We start from the raw sequence: 18891 nt of genomic DNA, 5'->3' as shown, positions 1-18891 counted from the left end.
TTTGGCTCCTCCTTTTATATGTTTTTTCCTCCATCTGGGCCTGCCCTATGCAAATTGGGCTTAGCCAGGAGTGCTGTTTGTTCTGCCTGAAGTCTTCACTCTGGTCCTTGGACCTTCCTTTGACCTTCTTGTCTTTTGGCCACCGCCATTTTGGACTCCTTTTCCCTATTCTACCTACCTAACAGCACGAAAGCTGTGAATCTAGAGCAGGGAGTTAATTCCAGATAAATAACCAGGACAGTTTTTGCTTTCTTTTAGGAACGACCCAGGCCCATACTTCCCCTGGAGAGAACACATTGGAAGAGCAGCTGTGGCCAGAGGTAAGGGCTTTGTCTTCATGGGAGAGGTAGTGACTTCCCTTCTGAAGGATGAGTCCTAGTCTTGATACAAGTTGACAGGCCCTTCCCTGAGGCCTTGGGGGTATAGACTAGGTGAGCTGCTTCCCCAGGGACAGGCAGGTTACCTGGCAGAGTGGAGGCAGCATAACTGTAGCTCCTGGAATTTGGGGCTCAAAATCTCTTCAGACTGAGCAGGTAGTTCCCAGAAGTGCCCAGAAAGACTTATAAACAGCCTGGTTATCTCTGTGAACCTTGAAGCAGATGCTGTGAGTTATCCGAAGTCATTTGGGTGAGGTTTTCCCAGAACATCTACAAGATAAGAGTTGAGAGTAAATGCTTTATCTCTTACTGAAATCAGTAATTCATGAGAAATTAACTTGTGTCTCCTGGTGACAGATGTGCAACCAATTTACTGCACATTTTCCCCCATTGGAATATTTCCCCTTTTACTCTCAGTTCTGGGGAGAATACATATGACCTCCTTTCCCAAAGTCCTCCACCTGATTCACAGAAGTGGAGGCTGCTTTGGATGTACATGGGCATCTGAGGCAGCCAAGTGGTCTTGAAGACCAGCCCTCCCCACTACACACACTTGCTTTCAGCAGCCCCTCTGGGCTTGGGACACACTCTGTTCCAGTGGGGACACAAGAGTCTCCCAATTTCCACTTTATCCAATTCCCAGCTTTAAATAACATAATGCCCCATATACCCACTTTTGTATAAGCAATCAAATTTAAAGAAGGAAAGTAGATAATACAAAAAATATAACACCATAAAAGAGATTTAAAAATTTTTTAGTCTAGATATATTGGGTCTCTTCATGATTCCCTTTTTATTGTGATAAATTATACATAATATAAAATTGATCATTTTTGAGTGTACAGTTCAGTGACATTGAGTATATTCACATTGTTGTGTACCTGTCAGCACTTTGTATCTCCAGAACTTTCTCATTATCACCAGTTGGTTTTTATTCTTTATCCTGCCTCCCTCCCTCTCCACCCCACTGTTCTGAGGCATCCTTACTTGCCACCTCTAAAATCGTTCTCAACAGGCATATGTCTCCTTTTACTAAGTGAACTGGGTAAAGTGTTAAAATAGCATGACTATGGACAATTGTTGCTTCTGGATTTTGAGCCTCATAGAGTAAGCACATGGTCATCTCTACATCAAGCTTTCAGGACCTGTAACGTCCCCTTACAAGGCAGTTGATATTTCTGACATTTGGTTTCAGGGGCAGAGCCTGAAGAGTTTTTCATTCTTTTGCAACCCAGAGAATGTGCCTTCTCCAGGATCCAGTGTGCCTTCTAACTCAGGTACGTGACCCTGCGCCACAAGCCAGGAAGGCCAGCGTCTTCTCTCTGGTGTGGCTGGCAGAGGCTTGAGCCCCACTCTACTTGCACCTTTGGCTGTTCACATCTTCCCTCTTCCCTGTTCTCAGTCCCTCCCCTTTTGTTAGCCTCAGTCATTCCTATGGAGGGACATAGCCCAACACACCACTCAAGAGATAAAACCAACATGGCCCCATGGTGGTTTTACCTGGATGAAGGCGACCCCTGGGAGCTCGCCTCCAGGTGGGTGGACCATGTCACAGGAGCTGTGGGTTGGATCTTGGCTATGCATGTACCTTCCCAATCCTGTAATGTAGCCGCAGTGGCTGCACTAGACATATTTTTTCTTTTAATGGGTTAGGTTCATCTAATACCTGGATGCTATGAATGTTGCTGTTGAACTGGTCCTCTTCTCCAGCTTTATCGTCTTACATGGCTGCCTTGTGGACTGTGTTTAATGGCTTTGTTTGCATTGTACTGGCTTACCAGGATTTCCAGTTAAGCATGCTATTCTTACTATTCTGTCACGTAAGAAGTGTGGTTAGAAAAAGAAATTGACATACTTCTTAGGAAATGGCTTCTTTAGGAGGCTTACCCTTAAGGCCCCCATAACATGACCAAGGAATATATCAGTGGTTTCTAAGGAAACTTAATTTTAAGGATGCTAGTGACCCAAGTAGGTCGTGGAGACTTCCTGCAGCTTGTGTCTGATATTTATGAGTGTTCACAGGCTGTTCACAGCCCTGTTCTCTGGCAAGCCTCCAAGCTGACATGATCCCTTTTGAACCCAAATGGTTTTCATTTTACGGTATTGCTCTCTTATTAATGGTGGCCAAGAAACGCAGAGTCAAGGGATAGAGGGAAGTGAGAGGCAGAAAGAGCGCCAGGTGAGAAGGAAAGGAGGTCCATGAGTAACTTTCCATGGGATACCTGCTTGGAGATCCTGAGACCAGTCAGCAGTGTGGCCTCCACTGAGGACTGAGCCTCTTTGGGGCAGGTTTAGGGCTTCCAGTGACTTCTTGGTCTTCAGATTCCCCCTCCCATGGCCAACCTTGGGGCATTCTTGGGGTGAGGGCCTTGGGTCTGCTTCTCCCATTTGGCATCCTGGACCTACATTGTGCAAAATGTAGATCTGATCTTCTTACATGGGTTCTTGTCTTTGCAGTTCACTCTCTGAGACCTTCTGATATTAAATTTGTGGCAGCCATTGGCAATGTGAGTATAGCAAGGAGATGGAAGTGGGAGGTGGGGTTTGGGACTGAAGATTCTTTGAATGAGCTCCTAGTAACCAGGAAGAATATTTCATTTGGGGAGAGAGAATATTCTCTGAACTGGAAAAATCCTAAAATCTAGGGTTCTGAGTTGATGATGTTGTTTTAAATTGAGTGACTCACTCTCTTTACATTAGGATGAATAAACTTTTGAACTTTCTCATGAGTAAATCAAACCTATTGATAAATAAGCCAAAGATCACACAGAATTTTAAAAGCAATCTCTTAAACTTTCTACTTATGAGATAAAGAAGAAAAATGGCCTTACCTGCTTGGCAAATTTTAAAAAATACACCCATCTTTGCTAATAACTTTGCAGTGGTATTGTTTTATGTGGTCAGGAACTGAGAAAGGGAGCAATAAGGGAAGGATGGAGAGAGGAGAGTGGGATAAGCAGGAAGAGCGGAGGCTTGGAGAGCAGAGCCGGTGTGATTTTCGGTCAGTCCTGGCTTCCCGCAGCCCCACTGCTCTGGTCTCAGCACTGCTGCCCCACAAGTCCCAGCAGTCCCAGCTGCATGGACCACTAGTCAGGTGTTCTCAGCTCTGCCCTGTACCCCTCACCCCTGAACCAGTACACCCTCGCCTCTCCCCTTCCGTGTCTTCCTCCCATCTCTGCCCACCTCATTTCCTTCCCCCTGTCCTCTGTGTCACCGCTGCCCTCTGCACCTCTGCAGCCTCAGCCCCTGCCCCTGGCCCAGGCTGCCTCCTTGCTGCAAACCCACCTCACTTCCCTGCACACAGCGCTGGCCATAGGTGAAGACTTCACATTAGAAAAACTGACCAGAGCCCAGTGAAATCTGCAGCCAGGGCTCCCACCCTTGTTCTTTGCTACTTGTGATGGTGGGGTTAAACCTGCACATGTGACGGTGTGTGTACGTGCGTGCACATGGATGAGGGTGAAGGCGGAGGTGTCCCGGGGGAGGGATGTAAAGGAGAGGTGGGAATAATGAGAAGAGAGATTTTCTGCCCCGAGGAGCACATTGCCGCTGCTGAGCCTGTGTGTCCCTGAATGCTGACAGTGACATCGCAGAGCCCGGAGTGTGACACTGTCTGGAGGACTCGCGCATTCTCCTTCCTGAGGCAGGGAAATTCCCTGCAGGGAACTCTCCACTCCAAGCCAGGTTTCTAAAGTTAAACCAATCAGCGGTTTCCACTCTTTGGTCCTGGCTCTGAGAGAGTTCTTTGACTCATGAATTATTCAGCCTCACAGCTCCTGCTGTCACTCAGCTCACCCTCTCTCCTCCTGGGAACCCAGGGTGCTGGGAGATGCTTTCAGTCCATGATGGTCTCCCAGCCCCCGATCATTATCCTCAACCTTCAGGATAAGCCCCAAGAGCACAGTTCGTAGGAAGCTGCCTGCTTCTGTCTGCCCTGAGAGTCAGCTCTCATGAACTGAGCCTGGTTTATGAAAGACATCAGGATAGGGAAAGACAATGGAAGATAGTGAAATTAAAAAAAAGAAAGGTGGAAAGCCGGTGCTTTTGCTCCAAATTCCTGGAGCTTCCAAGGCCTAGCGCTTCCTTGTGACCGATGCCAGCACCTGTTTGTTTAATTGCTCTGGACTTCCTTTTCCTCACAGAGTGTTAAAGATCAGAGTCATCAAAATTGTTTTCAAACTAACACTTGTGACAGACGTTCATTATAGGGAAAAAATGAAAACACATGGAGATAGTATTAAAAAATGGAAGATCTCATTCATATCTCCTATTCTCTTGTCTCAACAGCCATATACAAACACACACACACTTCAATATATAGGGTGTGTGTGTGAGAGAGAAAGTGTGTATGACCTAAATAGGGTTACACTGCAGTATGCTACGGAGAAGACAATGGCACCCCACTCCAGTACTCTTGCCTGGAAAATCCCATGGATGAAGGAGCCTGGTAGGCTGCAGTCCATGGGGTCGTGAAGAGTCGGACACGACCGAGCAACTTCACTTTCACTTTTCACTTTCATGCATTGGAGAAGGAAATGGCAACCCACTCCGGTGTTCTCGCCTGGAGAGTCCCAGGGACAGGGGAGCCTGGGGGGCTGCCCTCTCTGGGGTCACACAGAGTCGGACACGACTGAAGTGACTTAGCAGCAGCAGCAGCAGTATGCTATCTGTGACTTTTATCCCTCTTAACTAAGAGTCACAGACATTTGCCATGCCAGGGAGGTTATAATCCACTCTATCAAATTCCTCAAAGCCAGGGCTTGCGTCTCAGTTATGTGTCTCTAGGGCCACAGAACATGCAGCCAGTGAAGAGCATGGGGGGGAAATGGCCAGCAGTTGGCAAAATGGCGGCAGAGGAGTTTGCTGGGTTTGTTCCAGCCTTCCCCTCTGTGACCTCTCCCTGAGCTCTCCCATACTCTCTCTACCTTGTTCCTCTTGTTCTCTCCCTTCCTCTTCCTCACCACCCCCATCCAGCTTTTCTGAGGAAAACCTCTACTGTCAGTCAGGTCCACTTTGGCCAGGCACAGGCTGACCCCTTTGCCTCAGCCCCAGAGCCAGGCCTCCCTCAGGACTTCACCTGACTTGTATTTGCATGTGGTTTTCTGTTTAATGTGTTACCTTCCCTCAGAAAACTTTTTCAAGCTCCCTCTTGTTGAAAAGAAGAGAGGACTCCATCCCAGAGAGATGTCAGCCTGCCCTCCCCAGAGGGAACCAGAGGTGTGGCCCATTTTTACAGACTGACTGGCTGTCTTTGAAGCTGGGTTCTTAAGGACAGGCAGGCCCTTTAAAGGGAAGCAGCAGCAGGCTGGGTGTAAGGTAATGAGGGTACGTTGTCACCTGTGATCACCACACCTGGAGACACTGTCTTCTAGGAGTTTTGAGAGAGAGAATTTGTGTCAGAACCTGTGAAAATACTACTATTGACAACAGCTAGTATGTGCTGAACATTTTCAGTGTTCTGGGCACAATTCCAAGCATCTCTGTGCTTAGTCGACTTTGTGTGACCTCATGGACTGTGCCTGCCAGGATCCTCTGTCCATGGGATATTCCAAGCAAGAATACTGGAATGGGTTGCCATTTCCTCCTCCAGGGGATCTTCCCAACCCAAGGATCAAACCTGCATCTCTTATGTCTCCTGCATTGGCAGGCAGGTTCTTTACCACTAACACCATCTGGGAAGCCCCCAAGCATCTCTGGGACCTCATAAAAGACAAGATTCTCATGGTCTCACCTCAGCCCTATGACCAGGGAAACTCTCCAACTGAGTCCTGTATGGTTCAGCTTTTACCAAGAGGACAATCAAACACTTACATTGTTCATTCAAAAAATAGTATCAAGTGAGTATTTATTGAGTACTTATGATGCATCAGATGCTGTTCTAGGTCTGAGGAATATAAAACAGAGGCAAATTCCTGCCCTCCTGGAGTTTTCATTCTAGGCAAGGGAGACAGACCACACACATTTTAGATTGTGTATTAGATTATCTAATTATTTTAGCATATGGAAAGTCACAATGAAACAACTTATTGTGTTTCTATGAAGGATGTTAACATTCTACAAAGACACGTTTAAATCTAAGCTCTCCCACCCAGTTTTCTAATCTGAAGAAAACTTTTATACCTGTCATTCCCTGAGTTTGGACCAGCAAGCTTTGGAGAAAATTTAACATCCTTTCTTCTCTCCCTGAAAAATGAATGCAGGCAGGTCTGGCCATTTTCTGGATCCAGGGATTCCCTTTTGGTGGTGGGAGGGGGTGTACGGCAGGCAGCTGGGGTCTCCCCAGGACAGGCTCTGCCACCTTCCCTGGCTGGGCTGCTCACACCCCATATCTTTTCCAGCCTCCAGACTCAGGGACGGACGACCTGGAGGAACAAGAATGGTAATTGTTTGGGAACCCCAGAGCAACAGAGCTGAGCTGAGCCTCCAGGTTGATCAGCTCTTGTTGTCTCCCTGCTTCATTGGTGGGGAGACCTGAGGGCCAGGGAGGAGATGCCTGCTCCAGGCTCCCTTAGGGGCAGGCAGAAGAGTGGAGACCAGAACACAAACTCCTGCCTCTTCATCCAGCATTCTGTGCGGGAATCCCCCTGGCTCCCTGGGGTGAATAAGGGAGGAACAGCGGGAAGGGCTGAGTAAGAGGTTCTTGCTCTTCCTCCAGCCTCTGTGCTCTGCTCTGGCGGATGCAAGCAGAGTTGGACCAGGGTCAGGCTCGTTCTACGTGGTGGTCTGTGTCCTCTTCCAACTTGGGACCAGACTAGAGGGGCGGGGAGGAGGGTCCAGAGCTGCTCACCCCATTTTGGCAGCTCCATTGGCCTCTGAGGTGTGCCTCTGTCTCCAGGAAGGATAAATCCAGAATCAGAGCAATGCTGAGCCAAAGCCTGTTGTGAAAGAGACCACAGCAGTTGAGGGCAAGCATTGCTAGGTGACAAACTCAGGCTGACATTTGTATGTTTGTTCTACTTGCAGGACTGAAAAGCAGGAGCCGCAAGCGTGCATGGGAGTGGTGACTGGTGAGTTCGGTGTTTTCATGGCTGGAATCCAGATTGTCCCTGTCCCTCCCAACACAGCAGCCCTTTGGTCAAAGAAGAGGATGTGCCCTACTGGCCACATTGTGGCAGGGCCTGAGGAAAGGGGAGGCATTCTGAGAGGACAGAGAGGGAGCCAGAGTGTGAAGAGTCACGTCCCTTGAAAGGAAGGCGTGAGAGATGTGTCCGAGGGTCCCTGAGTGAGAAGACTCCAAGAGACACGGGGTTAAGGTTAAGGGATGTAGGAGAGGGGTCAGGGTGCCTGGGCCCAAATCCCGAGGCGGCTTCTCCCCCAGGACCCCAAGGCGGGACTTACAGCACTTTGTCTGGAAACTGTCCACCATTCACTGCCCCCACCACCACACCCAGGAGAAGACCCAGCTCCAATTATCAGTTCATTTCATTTTGTAGTAACTCCCCTTACTTACAAAACAGATATATCAATTGGCTTCAGCAAAGTGAAATGAAAAGAATGAAAACTAACCATAATCCCTCCATCTAGAGATAATCATTGGGGTTCCCTGGTGGCTCAGATGGTAAAGAATCTGCCTGCAATGCAGGAGATCTGGGTTTGATCCCTGGGTCAGGAAGATCCCCTGGAGGAGGAAATGGCAACCTACTCCAATATTCTTACCTGGAGAATTCCATGGACAGAGGAGCCTGGCATCTACAGTCCATGGAGTCAGATAATCAGTAACCCAGATCTTCCGCATTGTAGACAGATGCTTTACTGTCTGAGCCACCAGGGAAGTCCATTAACATTTTGGCCTTTTATATATGAATGTGCTTAGGAATATGTTATATGTAGCATGTTTCTTTTTCTTTTTTTTTTTACTTAATATCAGAGGTACCTTGCAACTCGATTAAGTCATCCTGAAACCCCTGAGTGCCTTAACGCCAGCTGAATTAGCCTGGTGGTAGAGTCACCTATGGCTGGTGTTCAGAAGCCAAGAGCAAGAATACCACTTTTCACTCCATAATTAGAGTGAAAAGACTCGGGTGGCAATGCAAATGCTCTCCTGAGCTGACACTCGAGCAGAGCATAATAACAAGTGAGGTAACTGGTGCCCTGTCAGTTCAGCCCATGAATGTCACCAAGGACCTGGGAATTATGAGGCTCCCTGCAAAGTGAGGGATAAATAAGACGCTGGTCCTGCCATCTGCCCTTGCCATCCATCAGGGGAGGCAGAGGCCTGGTGTCCAGCCCTCCAGGATCTGATTGACAGGTGAGGGGACATTGGTGGCCAAAGTGGTGGAGGGGTCCTCTTGCAAAGGGTCAAGGGTTCAGAAGGAGTGGGCCCCTGTGACTTGGTGACTATCTCAGCTTAGGCTAGGTTTGGCCCTATTTACCTTTAACTGGTAGGAAAATAGAAATGAAATGGTGTATTTGGGGGAGTCTAGGAAGATGGGATGTAGTTTAGATCCTGAAACCGTAAGCACAGCTATGGCTTTACCTGATTTCTAAGTCTGTCTCCATTTTGGGGGTCCCTGCCCCACCTGGTAACAAATCCTGCTAGCCCCCCATTAAGTACAGCATGGCCAGGAGCCCCACTGGCCAGAGGAGCAGCAGAAGGCAGGGCGGTGAGGGCAGGGTGCACCTGCGTGCCCTTAGGGACAGGACTCACCTGGAGCTGGCAGTGAAGCCAGTCTAGCTAAGAGGGATGGGCCAGGGAGGGGGCGATATTGGGTAGTCGAGCCCACAGAGGAGCAACTGGTCTTTCAGAAGAAAGTGCTACAGGGGCATCGAGGCCCAAGCTCAGCCCATCTGTCCTTCAACCCCAGAACCTTAGAGCTCTTCCAGTCTAGCTGTGTCCTCTCACCCACCACAGCCATTGTGCCATTGTGCAGATGGGAAAACTGAGTCTCAGGGAGGTAAACAGACCTTCCCAAAGTTACACGGTCAGTATGTGGCAGAGTCCCTAGGAACCCAGGTGGCCCAGCCCCACAGCCCCCGTCCTTTGTTCTGACTCCAGAGAGGGGTAACCAAGACAGAGCAGGTGCCAGCAGCCCTAGAATAAAATAACGGGCAGGTTGGTGTGAAAAGACCCAAGGCCATGTTTGATCACAAAGAAGCAGTGTTTTACAAACGCCCTTAATTTGGTCTTCCCTAGTGGCTCAGCTGGTAAAGAATCCACCTGCAATGTGGGAGACCTGGGTTCCATCCCTGGGTTGGGAAGATCCCCTGGAGAAGGGAATGGCTACCCACTCCAGTATTCTGGCTTGGAGAATTCCATGGACTGTATAGTCTATGGAGTCACAGAGAGTCAGACAGGACTGAACGACTTTCAACAGCAGGCTGTTTTGTTATTCATCCTCGCAGAACCTCCTGATGTGAGGAAGAGAAAGTGCCCCAACCCCCACCAACTCACAACCACACTGACCCTGTCACCTTCAGCACTGGGTTCCCACCACGCGTGGGGGATGGGCTCTGTCTGTAGGCTGGTCAGGGCGCCATAAAGGAGGCTCATGAGTTTGGGTTGAGGATGAAGAAGTTGTGGCCCCAGGTGACTGAGGGGGCTGCCCAAGCAGACGAAGCCCAGTGGATGACTCCGGCTCTCCTGCACCTTCTCTCTCTGCTACCTGCACAGTGTCAGCTTCCTTCAAAAGCAGCCCCTCTAAAGCTGTCTTTTGGATTCTGCCCCAAAAAGCCCCAGGCACTTGTGGATGGGGGCGGTAGAAAGAGAGGCCAGGGAGGGGGACACCACTTCGCTGCCGTGACACTCTCCCTGTCTGCCCTCTCCTCTCTCTGGAGCAGACACAGCCTAACTGCTCCTGACAGCACTATTTTTAGCGGTCCTCTGGCTGTCAGCTCTGGGACGCGTCTTCTGCGTGCTCCCCGGAGCCTTCCTGCTCTGCTGTCACTCTCAGGAGGAGGGAGGGCAGGGAGGCAGCCTGCCGAGACCCCCATCCCAGCACACTTTCCCTACTGAGTACGCAGCGCAGGACAGTGAAGAACTGTGGGATCTGAGTGCTCAGGCTCAGATCCCAGCCACCTCGGGTGGCTGGTGTAGCCTCCCCCAGCCTCAGTTTCCCTTCACACACACACACACACACCCCTCAGGGCTTAGCACTTGGCTGGCCTGGCACCCGATGGATGCTCCTTTTTCTCAACTCTGTTCACTTCTAAGGGCCTGCTACAAGGTGGACCTCATAGCCCAAGGCAGGTCATGCTTTGGGACAGGGGCAGTGACCCTGACACCTCACCCCAGAGTGGGTCAATCTTTACAGGTGATCGCCGGCTGCTGGGACCACAGCCTCAAACCAGCTCTCTCTTTAGTCCTTTCAGATGTCATCAGACACTTCAGCCCATCTGTTCTGAAGCCCATATGCACCCTTGGGATGGGAGTGGTACACCATGATGCTGCTGAGTAAGTTCTTTTTCTGGCTCTCTGCAGGGCTGGGCACCCTGTCGTCCTCGGCATCTAGATGGGAGGATTTGATGGGGGGTGGGGTTGGGGGGAGGGTGGTGGTGCTGGAAGAGTCAAAGAGGCTTTAAAAGAGAGATCTGTGTTAAGTCACAGCCAAAATGTGTCTTCTGTGCTGACTTTAGTCTGTTGATGGGCCTAATAAAAAAATCAGGTCAGTGTCTGCCTTCCAGGACGCAGGAGGGGTGCAGTGCAGCCTCCTGCTCAGAGCTTTGCATGTAGGCTGGGGCAAGCGGCAAGCTTTCAGCCCCTGACAAAGTTGTGTTTAACTGACTTTTCTCTTGACTCCCTTCCCTCTGTGCAGAGATTTGTGGATTCAGGCAAAAGACCTGGTGAGGAACATGAAAGAGAACCAGGTGAGAACCCATCTGACTCTGCTGGGGGCTGTTCTATCTGCTGGGAGGCCATCAGACCAAAGACACCAGGCAACCAAGGCCCTGCAGCCATCATGCCCTGAGCGTGGCACCAGTGTGGCCTGGGTCCTCCAAGAACACCCCTGCCCCTGGTATCCTCTGGAGGCCAGTAGAACACAGGGCCTCTTCTCATATCCCCAGGTTGGTCCTGTCAAAGTTGGCAGATGAACTAAATAACTTCTTGCTCAGCGAGGTGGTTGAAATCTAGGGTTCTAGAGGGACACCTGCTGGAGGGTGAATCCTGAATTTCCACCTATTAGCTGTGTGATGCTGGGTAAGGCACTTAACCTGTGTGATGCTGGGTAAGGCACTTAACCTTGCTAAGCCTCAGTTTTCCCATTTATGAAATGAGGGTAATACGAGGGCCTGCAGCACAGGGCTTGGGGTGGATTCAGCGAGGTGCTGGGTGCGCCCAGCACAGAGGCAGTGCCCAGTGCCAGCCCACAGCTGCCATTGTCACTGAAGAGACTGCTCCTGTCATCATTAATCATCACACCCATTCTAGTTCTTGGGTGGAGGCTTCTGTCACATGCATCCTGGGGCCCTAGTGCCCACTCTCCTAGCAGTGTAGACACCCTTTACTCAGAAGCTCACATATGGGTTTGTAATAAGCCGCCTCTAATCTTTTGTGCTCTCCTTATGGACAAGTATCAAATCCAGGCAAGATTTGCTACCAAGCTAGCTTTTAATGAGGGACTTAGCCTGAACCACTGGAACCAAGGGAAGCCACTGTCTCAGCCAGCCATGCATTCATTAAAGAGTCAGGGTGTTCAAGTCAGGTCATCCCAATTTATACAAGGAGAGGGGCAAATATAGGAGCAATGCTATAAAGAGTGGCTTCTTCCAAACTAGAGACTTCTCAAATTTCTGGAATGATCATAACATTCTGGAAAATGGCTAGAGGTCTTGAATCAAATCCTGTCATTTTACAGATGAGGAAACTGAAGCCCCAGAAAGTCTTATGACCTGTTTGAGTTCACAGCCAGTTATGCTATGCTATGCTAAGTCACTTCAGTCGTGTCCGACTCTGTGTGACCCCATAGACGGCAGCCATCAGGCTCCCCCGTCCCTGAGATTCTCCAGGCAAGAACACTGGAGTGGGTTGCCATTTCCTTCCCCAATGCATGAAAGTGAAAAGTGAAAGCGAAGTCGCTCAGTCGTGTCCGACTCCTAGCGACCCCATGGACTGCAGCCCACCAGGCTCCTCCATCCATGGGACTCTCCAGGCAAGAGTACTGGAGTGGGGTGCCAGTTAGTTAGAGCTAAAATCAAAAGTGCCTGATTCACATCCAGTGCTCCTCTGGAGCACCATACTGCCTCTTACAAAACAGAAGTTTGTTTTTTGTTCCACAAGTAACACATGTTCATTAGAGAAAGATCAGAAAACACAGATAAACAAAAGAATACTAAAACCATCCTAAACCATCCTTAAACTTGATATCTAGAGATAATTACTGTTGACAGTTGGTGTATATTCCGCTCCATAATTTATCCAAGCACATACATTTGTATACATTTTATAAAATAGCCGTTACTTGATGTATATACTTTTTACAGTCTGCTTTTCTTGATATCATATTTCTGCTGATGGCAGTTATGCTTTCCAGCACTGTTTGAACAGTCACATGATATTTCATGTCATGAGCATTCCATAGTTTACACAGCAATCCTCTGTTTTAGACATTTATTTGTTTCCAACTTTTGAGTCTTATGACAAGGCTTCATCATTGTAGCTAAGTCTTTCACATATCCATTTCCTTAAGACTCATTTTTGGAAATGGATTGTTGGATCTAATGATAAGCCTCTTAAAAAAGTTTTGATGAATTTTTCCATATTGCCTTCTAGAGCAGGGATTGAACCCGGGTCTCCCACGTTGCAGGCAGATTCTTTATCATCTGAGCCACTGATCTTGGGGATTCTGATCTAGCGGATGCTAAAGTTCTATAACTTTAAATGCCTACCCTACATGTCTCCTTTTGAAAAAATCGATACATATGTTTTGGGGAGGGGGTTGTATGAAATCGAAAGGCACGCAAAGAGAGAAGCTCTTTTGGCACCAGGATTCCCTGCCATCTTTTTCATGCTATCATCCTTTATTTCTTTTTTACAGCAACTTGACTTTCAAAATGATTGGAAGCTCATCAATGTGTTCTTCAGTAATGCTAGCCAGTGCCACCTGTGTTCCTCCACCCAACAGGTAAACCACAGGCGGGAGGCAGAGGGATTGCCGATGCTGGGGTGGGTGCCGAGTGAATCAACTAAACCTGACTGATCTGCACCTGGCAGGCTGGGCCTGATGGCACATATTTCCAAGTTAGGGCAGGCAGGTAGACAGACGGACAGATATCTAAGAGTCAAGGAACCATATTGAGGGACATGCATATATGCATGCTTAGTCGCCCAGTTGTGTCTAACTCTTTGCGACCCTATGGACTGCGGCTGCCAGACTCTTCTGTCCATGGGGATTCTCCAGGCAGGAATACTGGAGTGGAATCTTTCCAACCCAGGAATCAAAACCATATCTCCTGCATTGCAAGAGGATTCTTTACCACTGAGCTATGGGGGAATTTTTAACTTACCATCCTATCAGGAAAAGGGAACCATGATATACACAAACAGAGCCAATGATCATTCTACAACTGAGGAAAATTCACTTTCTGATAAAAGATCATTTTGCCTCTTGTAGCTCCAATTTTATTTAAATGCTGACATCAGGAGTTAAAGCGGGATCTGTACTTTTGGCATTGCCTCTTAACTAGTTTACTGTGAACTCCAGTTTTAAAGGAAAGTTGTTGAGTTGTTCATATAGGTTGACTATATTGTCAAGGCTCTTTGGCATTCCCAGGAATGGGATATGAAATATGTGACTTTTAAAATATTTTATGTAGCTGACTGTGACTTATGTCTTTATTGAAGAGTGTCTAGGTTAGGATCAGTTGAAGGTGAAAGTGTTAGCTCTGGTGATATTAATGGCACACGGATGATTCTCCAGGAGCCTGCTTGCCTCCAGGGTGGCCCCACCACTTACGACAGTTCAAGTGCCTGCCCGCTGTCCTTTCAGCCACCTTCCAGGGCCTCCACCAGGCCCTGGCACAAGCAAGGGTGAAGTTTCTTGGGTGCTGTCCTCTTATTTTCTGTGCCCCTCTCCCAAACACATACTCATGCCTTCTTCCAAATGCTCCACGAATCCCGGCCTACCATCAAAACTCTACTTCCTTTAGTGATGTTGGGCATGCAGATCTTGAATCTTGTTCTACGTCACTTCTGTCTTCTCCCATGGCAAGTGAAATTTACATTATCTGTTTATTCTTGGCACCCTCCACTTAGGCCATCACGCAAACCAGCATGTACTCATGAATTTACACATTCATGCACTGAATGCTCAAACAAGCGATTAGGCATTGCTGTATTTCTCTGTATATCCACTCATGCATCCATTCATCCGTCCATCAGTCATCTATTCATGCATAACTTCACTCTTTCTTCTTACATGCAGGCACATATTATGGTATTTATGATGAGTTGTTCATGCTAACATTTGACTTTTTAAATATTTGAATGTATTCATTAACACTTATACTCATTCATGATTTCTTCCATACATTTTATCTCGGGTTCAAGCATTGCTGCATGAATTCTTGCATTCTTTCATGTATTTATTCCTTCAATACATTACATTGATTCTTAAATATGTACACAATATATTCCTGTGTGCATGTGTCCATTTATGTATTATTTACTTTTTTAATTTCTAACTACGCAAGTAGTGCACAGATGCTTTCTCCTTTTAAAAATGAAGCATTACAGTTAAAGCTAAAATATTCTTTAGCCAGCACCTCTGATCCTCTCACTTTTTTCTCCCAAGTATTTTGCACATCTGTAATTCCTAGTATTCCTTTATGGGTGTGTATATGAGAGAGGTTTAATATAAATAGTGTTATATTGTATCTACTATTGAATAATTTTTTTCACTAAATATTTTTGAGATCTAGTCATTATGATACTTATAGATTAAATTTATTCCTTTAATTGCTAAACAATATCCCATAGTGTATGTTTACCAGATTTTATTTTGCTATTTCTATATTGGTGACCATTTAGGTGTTTCTAGTGTTTCACTATTGTAAACAATCTTGTTCATTTACTTGAACATAATGTTTTTCTAAATACAGTGATTATATTTCATTGTATTCAATTATAGTGTAATTATATTTCGAATTGTAGATTGAAGTATATTAATGGGTCAAAAATCAGTTTAAAAGATTATAACCAAAAATTATAAAAAATAGAATAGAATCAACTATAAAATACTAGAGTTTATTGCATGTAGAGTTTATTGGCTTGTGATTATTTTTGTTTCATTTATATATAGATATGTATGTACTGGGTTGTGATGTGAAATATACCTCACACCATGGGTCATGATCAAGGCAGTTTTAAGAGAAGTGCCTTGAGTAGATTCTTAAACAGAGAATTGCTGGTCATCAGATACATCACTTGAAATCTTTAAGGACTACCTAATTGCCCTCCAAAGGAGCCAAACCCATTTATAGTCTAATATCTTGGGACCAATGCCAGCATGTAAGGGGGTTTTCCATACCAATAAGCAGTTCTCAGATACCAGCGGGATGTCCTACAATTCAACTCAATTCTAACACAATCTACCTAGAGATAGCATCAGATCCCACAGGCTAAGGGCCCAGCCCCCCACCCCACATTTCAGATGCCAGTCCCAAGTCCAGGTCGTCATCTGAGCTTCTGCCTAGCTGGCTATAGATTGGAGATTCCAGCAAGCCTCTCCTTGAGTTCAGTTAGTTTTCTTGAGTGGCTCTCAGAACCCAGGGAAACATTTTACTTATTGGGTTATTGGTTTATTATAAAAGGACATAACTCAGGATCAGCCAGATGGAAGAGATACACTGGGGCAAGCCAGGACCCTCCATGCCCTCTCCAGCTGGGCCACTCTCCCAGCACATCCAGGTGGTCACCAACTGGGAAGCTCTCTGAACCTATCCTTTTGGGCTTTTATGGAGGCTTCATTATATAATATGATGATTGACTAAGTCATTGACCAATGGCAGTTGATTCAACTTTCAGCCCCAGGTAGGGGGTTGGGTGGGGGAGGAAACTTAAGTTCCAACTCTCTAGCCACAGGGTTGATTCTCCTGGCAACCAGCCCCTGTCCTTAGATGTAGTCCAAAAATCACCTCATTAGCATAGCAAAACACACTTTTATGCTCTCATCACTTAGGAAATTCCAATGGTTTATAAACTCTGTGCCATAAAAAGGGACAAAGACCAAATATATACTCTGTATTATAAATCACAATATCACGTATTCTCACCAATGTCTGAGCGCACCCATTCTCTACAACCTTCCCAACACTGTTACCAACCTAATGATTCTTTTTTGTCAATACGTGAAATTCCCTCAAGATCTAGTCGTGTTGATACATATGGATTAAGTTTGTTCACACTTAGAACCTCACACTTGTAATTGGCTGTAAACGTATGACAAAAGTAATCATGCCTCACCTCTGATTTCTAAATGGCTACACACCAGTGACTTAATCTCTGTAAAATGAGCTCACTGTAGCAATGTTTACTAGCATTCACTTCAATTCCCACTTCCTTGCATTTTTTCTTCTATCTTGATTTTTGTTTTGCACAAAGACCACCAAGGCTTTTGAGCGTAGAATAAATCCCACCTCCACTGCCATTGCCCCCCAAAGGACCTTGTGGCTCATAGGCCTGGCTCTCAGCCTCCTTGGCCTGGGTTGGCTGCTTCCTCCCTTCATTCCTCCAGTCTTGCTTCTGCAGCACAGACCCACCCCTCACATCCTAGTCTTCCTGGTGGTGCCTCTGGCCACAGCTAACCCAGAACCACCATCTAAGAAGCTCTTACCCAGCAGTTTGCATCCCCAGTGGCCTCTCCATGAGGGGTCATTCTGTAGTCTCAGGAGTTGCAGGAGGTACTCTGAGACTGTGGGCTCCGACTTCCACCTGACCTCAAAGCAGTTCTACCTTTACTGGCAACATACATACATCAGGTTCCCTGAAATAGTTCATATGAAATAAAGGTATTTTACTGTTAAGGAGAAATTGTACACATATGTTCCTATCCTACTTAGGACCTGGAATTTTCCTCCTATAAGAGGCCTTGGGGCTCTTTCATGGGGAATAGACAAGGGCCTGGGTCCACATTTGCTCTTTAGGGGGTTCTTAAGACCATAGTTGTAAGAGGAAGACGATGAGGAGTCATTCATTAGACACTGACAGTGCTGCCTCAGGCCTGCTATGGTGGGTCCAGCTATTCAGAGGTAGGTGCTTCAGAGGCCGCTGGTGACCTGGCTCATAGCCGTGACACAGGGATGATTTTAGGGTCTGGACTCTTACTTACTGCTCTCCAGTTAAAGTCTAAATGTAGGGAGTAAGAAAAAAAATCAGAAAAAGAGAGAGGAGAAAGGAAAAAGATGAAGACTGACACTGCAAGAATTTGTTCCTGAATCCAGTTTGTTTGCTCCATGCACAGCGGGCCATGGGACACCAAGGTTTGCAGAGAGAAAGGGTTTATTCAGCAGGCAGCCAAGCGAGGAGGTGGGAGAACAATTCTCACATCTACCTTGGGACATTTATGGGATAAAGAGACAGGGTGATCTGAGGCATGGGGAATGTGGGAGAAAGGTGACTGGAGAGAAGAAAAAGGTGAGGGAATTGTAGTTCTGCACAGGTGCAACCAAGCTGTTAATACCTGCTTATTCATGGGACACGTGTTCAGAAAAAGGCTGTGTCAGCCTGTTCTGAAGGTGGAATTCGGGGTCTTCTGATATCAAAAAGTCACCAATGGAACACTCAACACATGCCCATTTGGAGGTCTCAACCATTATTCAGCTGGAGCTCGAACCAGTGAACAGCTGACTCCAAATTCCTGAAAAACAACTTGGGCAAACATCTCATTGTTTAAGCTCCATCATGCTTGGAGGACATACAAGTTATTGTAAAAACAATTAAAGCGAGCTTGATCAGTGAAAGCAGATTACAGCTCATTATTTATTAAGCAAGTTGCAGTTTAATGTGTCTAATGGATAACAACCCTTGGTTTCAAAAATACACTCACTTATTCTTTAGAAATGGATGTCAACGTTTTGGAGGGCACACACTGGCAGTATGACTCAGGAAATCTAAAAGTGTTCGTACCTTTTGGCTGAATAATCTTACTTCTCGGAATGAATCCCAGGGAAATAATTTGTTAGAAAAAGTTGTCTGGTTGCAGGCACATGTTTGATAATAGAGCATTCTTCTGATTCTAGGGGCAAAAGATATCAGTGGAAACATGCAAGTTCATTTGAAGAAACAGGGCTTCCCAAGTGGCACTACTGGTAAAGAACCCTCCTGCCAATGCAGGAGACATAAGAGATGTGGGCTTCGATCCCTGGGTCAGGAAGATTCCCTGGAGATCTTCATGGCAATCCACTCCAGTATTCTTGCTGGAGAATCCCATAGACAGAGGAGCCTAATGGGCTACAGTCCCTAGGATTGCAAGGAGTTGGACACAACTGAAATGACTTAGCACACATGCATTTGAAGAAATAAACTTTTCCTGATTTCAACTTATAGAGGTTTATCATATGTGACATCATAGGCAAGGGACAT

General features: G+C 46.8%; 1 protein-coding gene across 1 annotated transcript in view; it reads left to right on the top strand.

Moving 5' to 3' along the window:
* The window catches only part of PLB1 (phospholipase B1), a 126286-nt gene that overhangs the window by 22456 nt on the left and 84939 nt on the right, over positions 1-18891 (top strand). The window contains exons 2-9 of the mRNA XM_055540617.1: positions 259-320; positions 1573-1654; positions 2835-2884; positions 6716-6756; positions 7341-7384; positions 10677-10767; positions 11129-11180; positions 13349-13435. Coding sequence (XP_055396592.1) covers positions 259-320; positions 1573-1654; positions 2835-2884; positions 6716-6756; positions 7341-7384; positions 10677-10767; positions 11129-11180; positions 13349-13435 — 509 coding nt within the window. The remainder of the gene's footprint in view (positions 1-258; positions 321-1572; positions 1655-2834; positions 2885-6715; positions 6757-7340; positions 7385-10676; positions 10768-11128; positions 11181-13348; positions 13436-18891) is intronic.

This window comes from Bubalus kerabau, chromosome 11 (assembly GCF_029407905.1).
Source record: "Bubalus kerabau isolate K-KA32 ecotype Philippines breed swamp buffalo chromosome 11, PCC_UOA_SB_1v2, whole genome shotgun sequence".
In the NCBI taxonomy this organism is placed as follows: domain Eukaryota; kingdom Metazoa; phylum Chordata; class Mammalia; order Artiodactyla; family Bovidae; genus Bubalus; species Bubalus kerabau.
Note: the sequence above shows the minus strand (reverse complement) of the source record. Positions and strands in the feature narration are given on the sequence as shown.